Source organism: Azolla caroliniana, unplaced genomic scaffold, assembly GCF_043228905.1.
Source record: "Azolla caroliniana isolate FFs.n. ecotype wild unplaced genomic scaffold, voAzoCaro1.0.p SCAF_773, whole genome shotgun sequence".
In the NCBI taxonomy this organism is placed as follows: domain Eukaryota; kingdom Viridiplantae; phylum Streptophyta; class Polypodiopsida; order Salviniales; family Salviniaceae; genus Azolla; species Azolla caroliniana.
Window position 1 is genome coordinate 1 of NW_028231208.1, and position 15,867 is coordinate 15,867.

At 35.4% G+C, this 15,867-nt stretch overlaps 2 protein-coding genes, 1 non-coding gene and 1 pseudogene across 4 annotated transcripts; 2 read left to right on the forward strand and 2 right to left on the reverse strand.

The window, feature by feature from the left end:
- The first annotated feature begins 719 nt into the window (after positions 1-719).
- Positions 720-4,651, forward strand: LOC147847665 (uncharacterized). The gene is made up of 3 exons (XM_087338957.1): positions 720-953; positions 3,944-4,047; positions 4,375-4,651. The coding sequence occupies exons 2-3, from the start codon at positions 3,947-3,949 to the stop codon at positions 4,562-4,564; spliced, it is 291 nt and encodes a 96-aa protein (XP_087195083.1). The 5' UTR covers positions 720-953; positions 3,944-3,946; the 3' UTR covers positions 4,565-4,651.
- A 1,205-nt stretch (positions 4,652-5,856) lies between these two features.
- Positions 5,857-7,257, reverse strand: LOC147847666 (putative calcium-binding protein CML18 pseudogene; annotated as a pseudogene). Its single transcript, XR_015532284.1, has 2 exons — positions 7,163-7,257; positions 5,857-6,636 (listed from the first exon to the last, which is right to left on the reverse strand). The product of XR_015532284.1 is annotated as a putative calcium-binding protein CML18 pseudogene (transcript).
- A 3,979-nt stretch (positions 7,258-11,236) lies between these two features.
- TRNAQ-CUG (transfer RNA glutamine (anticodon CUG)) lies at positions 11,237-11,308 on the forward strand. The gene has a single exon. It is a non-coding gene; the product is annotated as a tRNA-Gln (tRNA).
- Positions 11,309-12,464: 1,156 nt separating this feature from the next.
- On the reverse strand, positions 12,465-15,862 carry LOC147847668 (myosin-9-like; the record flags this gene model as incomplete). The annotated part of the gene is made up of 12 exons (XM_087338956.1): positions 12,465-13,061; positions 13,149-13,231; positions 13,491-13,571; positions 13,660-13,716; positions 13,810-13,866; positions 13,942-14,041; positions 14,127-14,197; positions 14,296-14,442; positions 14,537-14,737; positions 15,204-15,359; positions 15,440-15,610; positions 15,803-15,862. Coding segments are annotated over 12 exons (1,308 nt in total), but the record flags the coding sequence as incomplete, so codon positions are not given.
- Between the last annotated feature and the right edge of the window lie 5 nt (positions 15,863-15,867).

Genomic DNA, 15,867 nt, shown 5'->3' on the forward strand with positions numbered 1-15,867 from the left:
ATCTATGTACATTGGGATCTGTCAAAACCTTTTACAGCCAATAGAAATATCACAAAAATCTAGTTTCAAGCAGTGTTTCTGTTGGATTTTATTTATTTATTTATTTATAATTTTACTTTCGATGAATGGGTAAATATCCCATTTTTTTGTAAACCATTTGTCTCATGGGCCAATTTTGGCCTTAGAAGACGTTAATATAACTTTCTTTCTTTCTTTCTCTCTCTCACGATATGTATATGTGTGTGTGTGTGTGAGTGTATCCACACACATAAATATAAATGTAAACAAATAACTATCTCTATCTATCTACACATATATAAATATTTATAAGAAACATTAAAAAGTGTACTGAAGTTTTACTGAGTGATGATACATTTTTATTTCCTTGGATCATGAGTGCTTGAGTCTAGATTGTGGACATTATTTTTTAACCATGAACTGTCTTTTATATAAACATAAATTTCATGAAAATCTAAAATTATGTGGAGAGACATACAAATTTATTTTTTTATAGATTTTGGACTGTTGACTTTACATATTTTCAGCTGGTAATAAATTTCTATAAAGGCTAGTTTTCATGAACCAATGCTTGCTTCATTCCGTTTCTTGAAAAACTGTTTCAAATATCCACATATATTTTTTCCTAATGGAAAGCTTCAAAAGATTCATTTATGTTGTCCTGAAAGAAATCTATGAAATATCCACACGGAACTTTTTCCTAAAGAAAGTTCTGTTTGCAGACAGATGGAGAGAAAAGTAGTGTGCCAATTGATGTTGTGGGCATCTTTAGCAGTACAGTGTGTGGTGAATGCCTCAAATATGGAGACCTCGAAAAAGGAAAATTCCAACAAGGTGTGCAGGACTTCATAAACAAGACTAGGATAGGAAAGGAGCATTTTGATCGTGATGGTCTGGTCCATGACATCTATTATGCAGTGCTTATTGTTACTGAGGTAAGTGCTAACACATTTCTGGTTTCCTTTAAAGTTGCAAATGGGAGAGAAATGGAATATTTACATTAACATCTTCAAAAGGCCAAAGTAACCCATGAGACTAAATGTTACATACACTTGCGATTTGAATCTTATAGAATGTCTGGTAAATTTAAGCAAAAATCAATTGTTCCTAATCTAGGTAGTTAGGCTGCAATCAAAGTCAAATCACATAGCAACCAAACATAAAAGTTATACTTAGGATACAATGTACAAAAGCAAGACATAGGTAGACCATGGGTGGATCAACCATGCACACCCGTGTAGGCGGATTTCATATAGTATCAATCTCCTCTGAATATAACTGTGTAGGGGATCATGGCTACCCTTGGGCAATGGTACCCTATAGCTTCTAATGGCGACAACATCTTCTCTGTGATGATCGGCATGCTCTTGAGCATCTGGTGCGGGCCAATGAAACAGCACAGTTAAGCAATATCCTTCTATTAGGTGAAGTTTTTACTTGGTCTGAGGTCTATTGCTATAGTCGTCAGAAGAAGTTGACATCTGCCTTTGTACATGCCTTCTATTAGGTGAAGTTTTTACTTGGTCTGAGGTCTATTGCTATAGTCGTCAGAAGAAGTTGACATCTGCCTTTATACATGCCCTTTTTTATGCTGGCTGCATGCTCAGAATAGATGTTGAATTCACGAATCTCTAAATAAAAATAACTCCAAAAATCTCTAAATTATAGAAGTTCATGACCCAAAAAAATGGTCCAGATCCCTGCCTAAAGTTGCAGTGGAATTATCCCCAAATACATGCTATGCGCATAACCTGAGGGACCAATTCTAATGCCAAATTTAATGGTTTAGGTGTAGGATAAATAGGAAACCATTATTGTAGGACATTGAACAAACAAATAATGACAAATGGAAACTTGTGGTGGTTTTGGAACCTAAGGTGTTGGGCTATATAAAGGGAACTAGCTACCCCCATTATTACGGCATCTTGAGACATTGTCAAGTCTCTATTGGTGAGGCAAAGCTCTCTTCTATCAGATCCATTCATCTCAACTTCCAATATATAGCATAAGATAATATTCCGTGGTATGAGATACAGATGATATTTTATGTTGGTCTCTTGTCCTGTGCTTGGGGGTTGTTTGTGTGGTTAAGTACCGCCATTACACCATTTTTTATTAATCTAAGTATTCATTGCCTATCATTAGTATATTCTGAACTCATAATAATCTCACAATATAGTGTGAATTGTGAGTGTTGTGCGCCTTAGACTCACGCTATATGTGATTATGTCAATGGTACACCCAATATCAACAGACTACTGTGATGCCATGGGTGAATCAGCTATGTACACTCTTGTAGGCTCATGCCATATGACATAAATCTCCTCCATAGTGAACCGCTCACTTGGGGGATCATGGTCTCTTTTGTGCAATGATACTCTGTATCCTCTGATGGAAGCAAAATCTTGTAAGCGATGATCTGCATATTCTCAGGCGCTGGAGCATGCCAATTAAATAGCTCAGCCAAGAAATTTACCTCTATGAGGTGCTGTTTGTTGTTGCTCTGAGGTCTCTTGACATGTCCTTCAAAAGAATTCCAACTTTTGCCTTTGCACTATATGCTGGCTGTATACTCAGAGTAGACTCTAAATCTATAGATATCCAGTAAAAACAACCCCAAAGATCTTTTATCATAGAAGTTCACGCCCCACGGCCCAGGAAATATGCTCAAATTCCTGGCTAAAGTTGCAGTGGAATCTCCCTCGAATCCCGCAGCATACTGTGCACACTATATGTAATGCTTCTCAGACTTGTTCTGATGACAATGGTGGTGCACCTGATCCCAATCCTGATAAATGATGAATTTTCCTAAATAAGATCAGAGAAAACATGATACAAGCAAGTGCATCATATCGTCAATTGTAGATTATATGCATTATATTGCCATTGGCATTTGCGTTGTACTACTGTCTACACTAGTAGACACAGATGGTATAAACATGTGATTCAAACAAATTCTGATTCAGTGAACTCATGCTTGTTGGAGGGAAGATGTTTGCTAATTATAGAAGACTGAAAGGAATGGATCACCATCTAACTGAATGGTTTGTAATGAAAAGTAGGCTCTTTGTAATGTACGTCCCGAATCCAATTATGCTTTCATTCTTCATCCAGAGACATCAATTAATAATGCTATTGTCATTGGCCGACATTCTCTGATGATACACTCTGATGATGATAGTTCTGAAAATTGTAAAAAGTCAACAGAATAAGTTTGTTGAGTAGGGGCTATTTATTAATGCTAAATGCTTGATGAAATTGTGGCTAATCTTTATTTCATATGCTTGATACAACAAAAGTACAATCTGCAAGCATTGCTGAACCCAATTTGTTATCATAGTGGACAACCTGAAGTGAAGGTCATTAGTGAGTCCTGTTGATCTTTTGAACTCATAGATTATGTTTGGATGTTTTTGAAGTCATGGTTTGGTTTTAATGAGTTTCTTTTGAAGTTCTGGTTTTTAGGATTGTAATCAAGAACTTATTGATGTGATATAAATGCAAGCTACAGAATTTTGTCACTGGTTTTATTTATGTTGAGATTTGGCTTCTCTCGGTTTCATCTTTGCTTGAATTGATTGATTCATGTGTATTTCAATTGTGATGATGTTGCTTCGAGCATCAGAAAGATTTTCTGGTCAGACATCAAGAGAAGCTTTTTGCGCAAAATGTTTGTGCATAAGAAGCAGACCAGATTCAGTATCCTCAACTCAATTCTGAAATCATTCTTCACTGTCGTTAGACATTCAATTATAGATAGGCTCACTGAAATGAGGCTTTTAGTTCTTATTCCTCAACTCAAATGTTTGAATATGGATTTTGTGGTTATTTTTATCGACACTCTTTGGGAATCCATAGTTTTTTTGGTGATTATTTTCTTTATGATGACAGTGATAATGATAATAATATTGCATGTTTGTTCTAGACTATGGGAACAGAGTGGGATAATCTCCATCTCACCTTCAGAGAAGCGGCATCTCGTGTAATTGAAAATTCTGTCCATGTCACTACTGGTGAATCAAATGCAAGGTACATCTCTTAATTTTATTTGTTCGGTCATCAATGGAACAACTACATACAAAGCCTAGCTTAATTTGATATATCAACTAAAAAAGTTCTAATGCAAAATGCCTGTTAAAAAAAACTCCATGTAAAATGCTGACCAAAAAAGTTATTAATTCAAAAGACGGCAGATTCAAAAAAGCTGATACTCTTTTTCATTTTTTCATGCATGCTGATGAGGCTGAGTTATAACGAAAATTGGCAATAAAAAATATTTAATACAAAAAGGGCAATGAAGCAAGATGCAAAATTTAAATATTCCATCTTTTTTTTTTTCATGATAATATGTCATAGGATCAAAGCAGCAAAGGCACTATATCTATTTGCAACACAAATCAGAGCATGTAGTCAAGATGCAGAGTTGAAGAGGCATAAAGCTTTGAAGGATGCTGAAGATTTAATCCAAAAAGAACAAGAAAGGCTCGCCAGATTACGACTATCACAGTCGTCGAAAAATAATATGCAGCCTGATGATCACACTTAAAACCTGTATTTCACCAAACAGCTATTATTTCATAATATTGTGTAAAATTTTCTTTTTCCAGCATTTATTTGCTCATTTTTTCATATTCTTAATTGTATCAATATCTGCGTCGACATCAATATTATCATCATTTTATTTGATAAAAAACATGCCACCCATGTATCATGTTCTTCGAGTTTACTTTCCCTTTTTGATCAATTATTTTCGATTGATTTTCTGAGTATGTATCTTGCTTGCACTCCAGACATTGGTTTGAGTCGAGCTTTCTGAACATCTATCTATTTGCTTTGCTATGGGTTCATGTATCTTTAATTCATTTGTCATTCCCACCCATGCATCATTTTCTTCAAGTTTCCTTTCCTTTGATTGAATAGGCCACATTCCAAAATGTCCAGGCCGTAGAAATGATTCATTCCCGACAGTTTTTATTGTTAATCACCTGATTTGCTCTGTGCAAATTGTGTATTTTGGTGGGTCCTTATTTGTTGATGCTATAAGAGCAATGTAACAAATTTCTGTGAAAAAAATATGAAATAGAGCTTTCCAAAGTTTAGGGGTTTGGGGTTTAGGAAAGCCAATGCCTCACACATAGAGAGTTTTACCATCCTTGAAAGGTAAAAAGAAAAGACCTATGGGACACATTTGCTTCAGGAGTCCATTAACTCGAAAAACCTTTTAAAAGACCAAACTCTAAATTTTTTAACCTTTATAAATTGTTTACAACAAAGCTGTTGTAAACCTCTTAAACAATTTTAGCTAGTAATTTGCAGAAAAAATTGAAATGGAAAATGAAACTTCTAAATATATCAGAGCTTACTGTTTTCATATCAGAAATATAACCTTACAAGCCAAAGTGAACTATGATTTTACAATTTCAAACCAAACTGTTTTCCAACCAAACCCTGTTAAGCTGGAGTTCAAACCAAGCTATTGACAATTAGTGAACCACAAGCGTGGAGGAAGGTGATTGCTCCTCTCACATTAAATCGCATATGAGCAAGATGATGTGTTGGAACCTCATGTTTAATAGTTCTTCTCACTTGTCATTCCATGTAGCTATCTCAACATGCTAGGTTTATGTGATAATTTGTTATTCTCGACATCTTCGTTCCATTTTGAAGTATATGACTGCTCAATAAGACATGATTTGATGTCTGCCTTCTCACCACCCGATATGATGATTGCCAATCCCTACATTTCACAGGGTCATACAGTAAATTAGAGAACGATCTCAAAGTTTGATCTGGTGTTAGTGAGGTTTTATGTTTGAGCCTCGGTGACATATGGGTCAATAGAAAGGCTACATTTTACTGACATTACTTAAGATTCACCCTGTTTTAGATAAATACAACCCCAATATGAAAAATACAAGACTTGGGGACTTATTATTCAAGAAGTTCTTACTAAAGTCTAGGATACATGTTGAATCAAATCTTGTTTTGAGCCTCATAAGCAGCAAATGTGATGGCGGCTGCAAACTCTTCGTAGCTTATCTGGCCATCCCCATCGGTATCAGCTTCCTTCATCATCTCCGCAAGCTCCTGTTCCGACAAAACATGTCCTAACCGGGCCATAGAATTCGCCAGTTCGGTTTCACTCACATAGCCATTCCCATCACTATCAAAAGCTCGGAAAAGAGAACGCAACTGCTCCTCAGTGTAAAACATTGCTGTCATTGGTAATCGTTTCACATTATCATCATCATCTTCTTCTTCTTCTCCTATTATAGGATTGCTTACTTTGTCATGAGGTGGCTTTGTTAGAACCAGATTTACAAACTCTTGGAACTCGATCATGCCATTGTTATTGGTATCAGCCCTCTCTAGGAGGGATTCTAACTGTTGTTGATCTGGCTTTAACCCTAGGGATCTTAGGAGTGCCCCAAGCTGTAGTTCTGTAAGGCTTCCATCTTTGTCTTTGTCAAACCTGTAGAAAATCTCTGCTAAATGTTGCTCATCTATCATCATTATCATCGGCGACGATGATGGCAATAATGAAGATGAAGATGATGCTTCCATCGATTGATCGTACTGATCCTAATTTTCAATGAGATGACCTTTTGTCACTCAAACCTTTTTAATCATCATAGAAGAAAACAAACATTTGTTATGAAAATAGCAAAGAGAAACATATTCTGAATTAAAATGACATAGAAACGTTATTTATTGATATAGGAATAACATATACAATCAAGTAAAACTCATATACAGCCTTTCCAAATGAAAGAAGGCCCAAAAATCAAATTTGAGACAAAGAGAGAAACATGGAAGAAAGGAGGAATCCACCATGTCTGTAGTGACAGAAATCAAATATGCTTAATCCTTAAATCCATATATGCATAAGGGTATGTACATGTCTATTTATCTATCTACTTGTACATGTGTATGTGTGCATCTACATGTACATGTGTGCATGTATCATGTCTTTTGGCATTGAAAGTGAATTAAACCACTTCATGATACTGTGGCTATACGATTGAACATCATAATAATATGGTCTATAATAAAATTAAAAAAAACAAAGCAAAACAGAGGATAAAAACTATTAAGATGATATGCCTTTAAATTGATGACAAGGGGAGAGAGAGATTGCCATTACCTTGGATGGTGAAATCAACATCAATGGGTTAATTCCTTCCTTTGAAGACTTAGTGTGTGGATCGCATCAATAAGTAGTGGAAAAGGATTGATGAGGGAAGCATGATGCCAGGGAGAGAGACAGACAGACAGACAGACACACAGAAAAGAGAAAGAGACCCAAGTTATCCTCCTGCCCAAATTAGGAAACCCCAATTTAAGCACTCTCATACTACTACTTAGATCCACATAATCTGATGAAAACTGAGATTCTTGTTCATTTTTGGTCTGTAAATAGTAACCCAACCTTCCCCATTGGCACCCCGAGTTTGCGAATGGGTTTCCCGCACACCCCCCGAGTGTGTCGTTTAAGTCCGAGGTCCACTTATTGGGCAGCCATTACCGAGCCTTGAAAATGTGGCATTGTGCTCATATGGTGGTCACACACAATTGGCGAGCGAAACGTATGTACAAGATAGCTGGCAGTACAAGCAGTCGAGCAAGCTTGAGGCTAGAAGGAAAGCATAGGGAAATGGGCATTGTGTGGTGTTGACATGACATGACAATGATCGATTGGGTTCTCAAAAGACTGGGGGTAATATATCTGGCAACCATCTTGAACTTCCGCAATGTGTACTTCATTCCATCGTGGTTGCCCTCGGAAATACGCGAGCTCTAATGAAGTCTGATGACAAATAATATGGCTACCAAAAAATGGTCATGGTTTGGAGTGACACTTGACCACAATTGTTACAGAATGGAATTTGAACTATGTAGTGTCCATTGTCAAACCAACCAACCATTACTTCTAAATATTCATGATTGTTCTGTAGAATACAATATTCTTAACTAGTTGTGGACAAACCAATAAAGGGGTTGTACAACCTAGTTGGGTATGGTCAAAGGCAAGGGTTGTTATAGATTGTTATGACATCTTCATGATCCAACATAGGACCTATATTGTTAGGCACAAAGATTTTAGTGGCCTTCTAGTGTGCTTAGTTAAGTAGCGTTGCATGAAATTGTTTCAACTTCACGTTTTGAATTGTGTATTGGCCAAATGAGGGCCAGGATATGGGATTGGAAATATGTTATGGTTACAATGAGCCAATGACCTCATTTATCGAGGCCATGTTGAAAGAAATGCAAATTTAGGCAAATATATATGCTAATATTCTTATTTTTGTCATGACTTCTTGACATTATGTTTTTCTTATTCCTTCAATCTGGCTTAAGTACATCATTAGTGGTGAAACTAAAAGACCAACACCTTTGCTTTGGAGATTATTGATAGTCATCATTAAGTAGACAACGAATGTTGAGGTACTCAAAATATCAAGCACATATATAATTCAATTTTTGTATTTGAAATCAGATTTAAGCTCGAGTTATGTTTGGGATACTCTTAAAAATATATGTGAACAACTAGAGTCCATTTTTCATGATAACTAGTTACCACTTTAATTAAAGGATATGAGTTTTGAGTTCAGACATACAAGGCATTCCTTGCAACATATCAACATTTCACCATCTGTTTTGTAAATATCTCTTGAAGTAGTGTAATCCAAAAGGAATTTAATAATTGACCAATTGATTGCACTATGCAAAATCAACTACATTTCAAGGATGCTCATACAAAACTTTGTCAATATTCTCCATAATGAACCAAACAAAAGAATCTTGTCAAAAGAGGGCTATTTTTAAGTTATAGCATTGCCACTAAGTTGTCATGGTGGAGAGCCACCACCATGTGCATACTATTTAGAAATGTATCTATAAGCACAAGGGCATTTAGGGCAATGAGAAAACATAAAATGATTTAAACAATTTGGACTACAAGTACAATGAGAGGACATGTTGCAATTCTTTTCTTTCAATTTTGGGTGTTATAAGCATGATTAGTTAATGTTAAGCACATGTTGATGATAAATAGTTTATCAAATGACAATGCTAAACGATGCACATTTATTCATTCCAATCGACCACTTGAAACTCACCTAAAAGACTTAAACCCCATTATTGTTCCTAGTTTGTGTCTTGTTGCTGCAATCATATGATGTTGTCATGATTCCCTAGTGTCAAAACACCAAACTCTACAATTTCTTGGTTTTCTATTCCTTGAGAATTAGAATTGTTTTGCTCTTGTCATTTTGATCCTCACAACCAAGAAAGATATATGTTTATAGACCATTTTAGTAATTTAACATAAACACTTCATCAACTTTTCACCACACCTACCCAAAACTTTCTCATTTCATAGAATATGGTGCCAGAATTTTGCCATGATTAAGTTATAGTTTTGCGAATATGGTAAGAAAACATCTTTACACATCTATCATGCAAATGTATTGCCTACAAGAGTCAAGACCATGGATTTTCAATCTCAAAAACTAGCATGAATATAAAATACTCTTGACATATATCCAAAACATATCAACATCATATCACCAAATACAATAGATATCAACAATTGCGACTAATAATCTCAATCATGGACCCAAAGAGTTCAACATGAGCAACTCAATTAAAGCCTACTTTTCTCTCTCTCAAATAATGTGATGATAGTAGTCAACTAACTATACACATTTTTCCCAAAAAAAGTTGGGGTGTCTTAAGTATCACACTTTGATACAATCCTTTAGGTTTATCACATTCGACTATGCTTTCCGCACACCTTTGACCAAACTAACAATCAACAACGGTTCAGTTTGAACCGAACCGAACCGTGAAACCACGACTTAATGGTTTAAATGGTTCGGTTAGGATTGGTCCAGGTTTGGGGCTTTTTTAATGGTTCAGTTCGGTTTCAATAGTTAGAAACTGTGATTTAAACGGTTTCACGATTTTTTTATTTTTGTAATTTTCTTTTAAAAATAAAAATAAAAATAATATAATTTGTTTTTAAATAATCTTTTCATTTTCACGCCTTATTCTCACATTTTAGGAAAATCTTTAAATTTAAAAAAATTTAAATAATGAAATATTTTAATTTCTAAAATTTAAAATTTAAAAATTGACACAAGCTGAAAACCGAAACCGGACCACAAACTCGTGTTTTACCAATTTAATGGCTTAACAGTTTAAATTTTGTTAATGGTTCCGTTAAACGTTTTGTGGTTCGGTTCGGTTCGGTTAACAAAACCGCATTTTACCGATTTAATGGCTTAACGAATTGGATTTTTTAAAATGGTTCCGTTTAACGGTTTTGTGATTCGGTTCGGTTCAGGTTTCAAAATTTCTAAACGGTTCGGTTTGGACCCTCTCGAACCGAACCATTGCCGATTGTTAGACCAAACTCAATCCTCACACAAGGTTCTTTCACAATTGCATTGTGCACTCCTATTCCTTAAGTTCCTAAACATCGAGAGTTGCTACTCTCTTTCACGTGTATTACATGAAAATGTTATATTTTTTATCTCATAGGTCGTATTTGACCTTTGAAGAAGACCATAAAATCTCTCTCTCACTCTAAAAGAAAAAGGAAACTACTTCTTTTTATAAATGTCAGGTAATCTACATATGCATGGTTAGTAAAAAAAAATTAGTAAATGTTCAACAACTTTTTGATTTGCTTGCTAGAATGCCACTCTTTTTGTATGGCATATGAAAACATTTAATTTTAAGTTACCGAAACTCAAGATTTAATTTTTAGGTGACCATTTATAATGCCCAATTAATTTTCTATTCCCACAAAGAATTCATTAATCTAGATATATGTTACAATTAAGCGATTAATAAAAAATATCTAGCATTGCTTCACATTATGTGTGTTAAGTGCAATGGCATCATTTCAACTTCTTCCTTGAAATATGTTGTTTAGAGTTCCTCATCTCAATTATACCAGGGGCATTAGCATACAAACTTAAGTGTCATGACTCATGACTAGAGTTGAAATAAGAATCTCATTTCCTAAATCATTGGTTGTTTGTTGTTGACTTTTGCGTTTACTTCCATCTGGTAGCACTCATATAGGTTTTGGATGTGACTATGTAAATTAAAAGGAAGCTTAGCCTAAAGATGTTAGAAATGCTATAAACTTCATGTGATTCTAATGTTAATACTATATATAATATCTTTTTACTCGGTAATATAATGTGGTCCTATGGTCTAGTGGTTAGGACATTGGACTCTGAATCCAGTAACCCGAGTTCAAGTCTCGGTAGGACCTACGCTGTTTTCTCTTTCTTTATTACTATTAAACGAACTATGTATATTTTTGTCATTATGGGTGGTGTGCATATATGCATTACGCATGTATAAACCCGCATAGCCCATTTATATCAAAAAACAGAGTACATATCGTCTCACTGATTTGGCCAATGTTAATCTCTACATATAAATGTGAGAATTATTAATCTCTACGTACAAATGTTTTTATACAATAATGATTGGTTTACATTAGCGTGTTCTCTCTCTCTCTCTCTAAATCGTACCATAATGTTATTTCATTGATAAGGTCTGAAGATATGTAACAATAGTAAAGGATATGAGGGAATGAAAGAAACTTATTTGAGAACATTATGTGGTTCTTGGTTTTAATGAATTTTTGTCTCAAAAATGTGATTCTTCTATATTGGAAGACCGAGAGATGATGTTGCCAAATCTTTAGAGAACTCAGGAACTTCTAGGAGCTAAACAACACAATATATGGCAAGCATCTATTGGATGCTAGGGTCCTAAAGACCACCATTTTCTCTACTACAATATGAACTCATGGCTGGATAAACATGTATTCCATGTCTCCTTGGGATGAGGGATGCTACCAAATACATCAAAACCTTCACCATCCCATCTTGTATAATAGGTGACAACCTTTTCACCAAGCTCAACCCCACACACAATCATCCACTTTCCTAATGAGCTAGTTAAAAACATTAGGTCATTAATACATTTATCTTCCACAACTTGACCTTCTTACCAAATAACTTATTTAACCACGGTATACATACCTTAGTGTTTCCCAATCACTTTTTGACTACCCAAACAATATGGTCATCAGTAAATTTCTGAGTGCATATGGCCAACGTAAAAAAATATTGGTTTGGATTCTTCTTCCCGAGATGTTAACAATAAATAAAGGGAGGAACATCACTCGATGTCTACGTATTGTCTTGCAAATCAGTTAATTACCGTTTGCCTTGTTTGTATGTAGTGAGAGTCATCAACAGGAAGAGGCCCCCTTACTTTGGTGTCTGCCAAGATTCTACGGCCAACCTTCCTAATTGCTAAGATTCTTGGGGGTTGCCAATCCGACACTCCCAAAATCACTGAATTCCAATAGCACCTCAATAAATTTTAAATGTGAAAAGGCGATACAAATGAAATATCATGAATGAATTGTCCACAAATTTTATTCATTTGACCAGCGAAAAAAAATTCAGATGTAATAGGAACATGTAAAAAAAGATACAAAAATCCAAAACTTCTGCTAGCACAAACCAGTCAGTCAAGTGTGCCAAGCTAAAAAAATATTGAAACCGCGTTCTTTCTATTTGTACCTCTTATCTAATAACATTGCTAATAGCTGATCAATGGAATCAAGCTATAAATATAACCAAAAAAACGCATTGATCGATCTTATCGAAATCGATCAAAGCCTAAAGAATAATTGAGCCAAGATGAGGATGAGGATGAGGATGGTAAGGATAATGATGAGTGAATGACTAATGGCTGAATGGAGTTTACATTTTACTTGCTACTTTACAATCCATTTTACAATAAAGGGTATTAGCAGATTCCAAACTCTTGAAAAAATGGCAGAGTCCAGATATTTTATTCTGCTAAATAAAAACACATATTATGCTGCTTGAGGTTGTAAGAAAAAGAAACCAGGATTTTCTCGAAGAACATTAGGAGGATCAATATCAGATAGATCTGTTTCTGGCATCGATTTTGATATATCATCAACAGAAAAGGGAATGCTGCAATGCACAAAGAAAGGAAAAAATGTCAATATCTGCTTCCAAGTATTCAAATGCTTTTTCATAAATCATCAACTTATGACGAACCTTGAGTCATCATCCAGTAGGAAAGAGTTGCTCATTGCATTGTTTGAATCTTCTGTCATCAAGACTCTCATGCTTGCAATAACCTGGCAGAGGAACCCAGATTTAACACCCTTGTATCAAATTTCCAAGAAAAAGTTTCACAATTAACTAGAGATAGTTTTCCTTGATGAATTTCATGATGCATTTGAATTAATATACTTTCAACAATAGATTCTCAAAGATTAATGTCAATATTAATTATTTTAAACCTAAAATGTTAACAATCAACAAAATGGGAGGTGAAACAAAAACAAAGATCAAGCACAACAGTTGTCCATATGATGTTCATTAATTTATCCTCACCTCAGTAGAAACACTGTGAGTTCCATATTTATCATCCCAATACATAGTGCTGATGCGATAAAGTTGTTGTATGCTTAGCACCTAAGGCACACATGTAACCCAACATAAGATAATATTTTACAACACATGACCTAACACAAACTAATGCACAATATATGGTTCTACATACAGGACAAAGATCATGAGTTATCTCATCCAGTGATTTCTTTGGTTTCTGGTGTATAACCTGGCAAAAATCATAACAATCAGGTCAGCAGAAATTAAGAATGGAATAGAAATAAACAGTGTGCAGGCACACATACGACACTACAAAAGTTACCAGGAATCCAACAGCCTGCCTTATGTGCTTTAGCTCATCCCAGGATTTTCCAGCGTACTACAAAAAGAATGCAATTTGTATTGAATCCAAACTCATATAACCAAAAAACGACATGGCATGAATTCCAATTACTGTTTCTGAAGCATCATACGCCCAACGTTCTAACTCTGCTAACCCAGCTTTGACATATTCCCCATTACTGAATGAACAGCATTCTCTTCGCAATAACAGACTGAACCACAAAAAAGTTCATTATAAAATAAAATAATCCAATAGGTACAAATTTAGGGTTTGTGATGCCAACAACATGTTATCACCTGTTGAAAAGCTGAACATTAATGTAGGAAAATATCTGAGTAAAAACTTTGCTGATGAAAAATGATGGCACCTGATATGAACATATACAAACAGAAGTTAATAGAAAAATTATTCAATTCCAAACTTTGAGAAAACAAATGTACAAAGTGTTTCAAAGCTGTTGATTACATTATTAGCACGCATGATGCTCAGCAAGCTACTGAGACTCTTAATAATGCCATGCCAATGGCTACTCAGTATTTGCTGTGCAGCACTACTGGCATGTACAGACCTTGATGCAGCTTTTCCTAGTGTTGTTCTTGATGTTCTAGGTGCCTGTAAAAATCATGATGCAACCAAAACTTATGAACCTTCTTAAAAGACAATGGCCATTCACAAAGTATAATGAACCAGACAAACATTTGCCAACCTGGATGCAAAGCCCAAGCAGGGGTGTTATTTCTTTCTTTAAATTATCTCGAATCATTCCATATATCTTCTCCACATATGCGGTAAGTTGTTGCTTGAACAACAACGCAGGATACTTTGCTTCCACCTGTCTCAATGAATCTAACCCACCTATGATGTTGCCATTAGAAAATGACAAACCTCCAGGTGAGGAACGGAAGCTCTGAAAAACATTGATGTGAGTAATCATAAAATATGCTGAAATACTTAAATACATCTATAATTGCATGGCAAAAACTCTGAAATTCCGAACTATTCTTTTGTTCCCCAAATACCCCTAATTTTTCTTTCTATGGTATGACTGGTCAAACCCCGAAAGAGCAAAGTAAATGATTAATACAATTGGTCAAGTAGTACATGTAATGGAGAAATGAACATAGATTGATCACATAATCATTCATTACCACATGTAATTGTTCCAGGAGGGGTTACCAACGGCATTTGAGGGAATAACAAGAACTAAGGGGGTAATAGAACATATAATTGTTCCAGACGGAGTTAAGAAAGGGCATTTGGGGGAATAACAGAACTTATGGGCATTCCTGAGAAAAATATATATTTAGAATTTGAAATTTTTGCCTATTTGCATTGGTGCTAAATTTATAGCTAGGTTTACAACAGATTTTTACCTGAGTCATTCTACCAAAAAGAGTAGCTGACGGTGTTCTTCGCCTCTGCTGACCAAGGCCACCTGCACCACTTGCTTTCAAAGTGCGTTGAAGAAGAGAAAGTAGCATTGATGTGTTGGATAACCAATATGCTAGAACATCGTTATTCTCCTGGCTCTATGAAACGCCAAGTTCATTGAAGTAAATGTACTATCTATGCACAATTGATTCCTCTGAGCCTACTCAAAAGTTCATACCTCAATTGCGGTTCCAATAGTCTGTATTATGCGATCAAAAACATTTGTTCTCTCTGCTTCAAAGGAACGCCACTGTAGTAATGACTTGTAGATAATCGAAGCCGCAATAGGTCTATCCCGACTGAATCCCACATCTTGACCAACACATTTCAATAGTGCTTCCAGATTCTCCTATAGACAGGGTAGAGATATTAGTCCAAATAGACAAAGGTTCTTGACAGACATGAATGCTGTACTAATATCGTCAAAAACATGAAATCGAGTACTTAAGAATCTAATCTATACTTCGACAAGAAGATTCATGCAAACTAAGCACATAAATCACTTCAACTCTAGTGAACAAAGACAATCAGATGTAATCACCTGCTGTCTGTCTGGTGTAAGGATCTTCTGGCGCCTTTGTTCTTCTGCTGCAGGTTGTTCCTTTT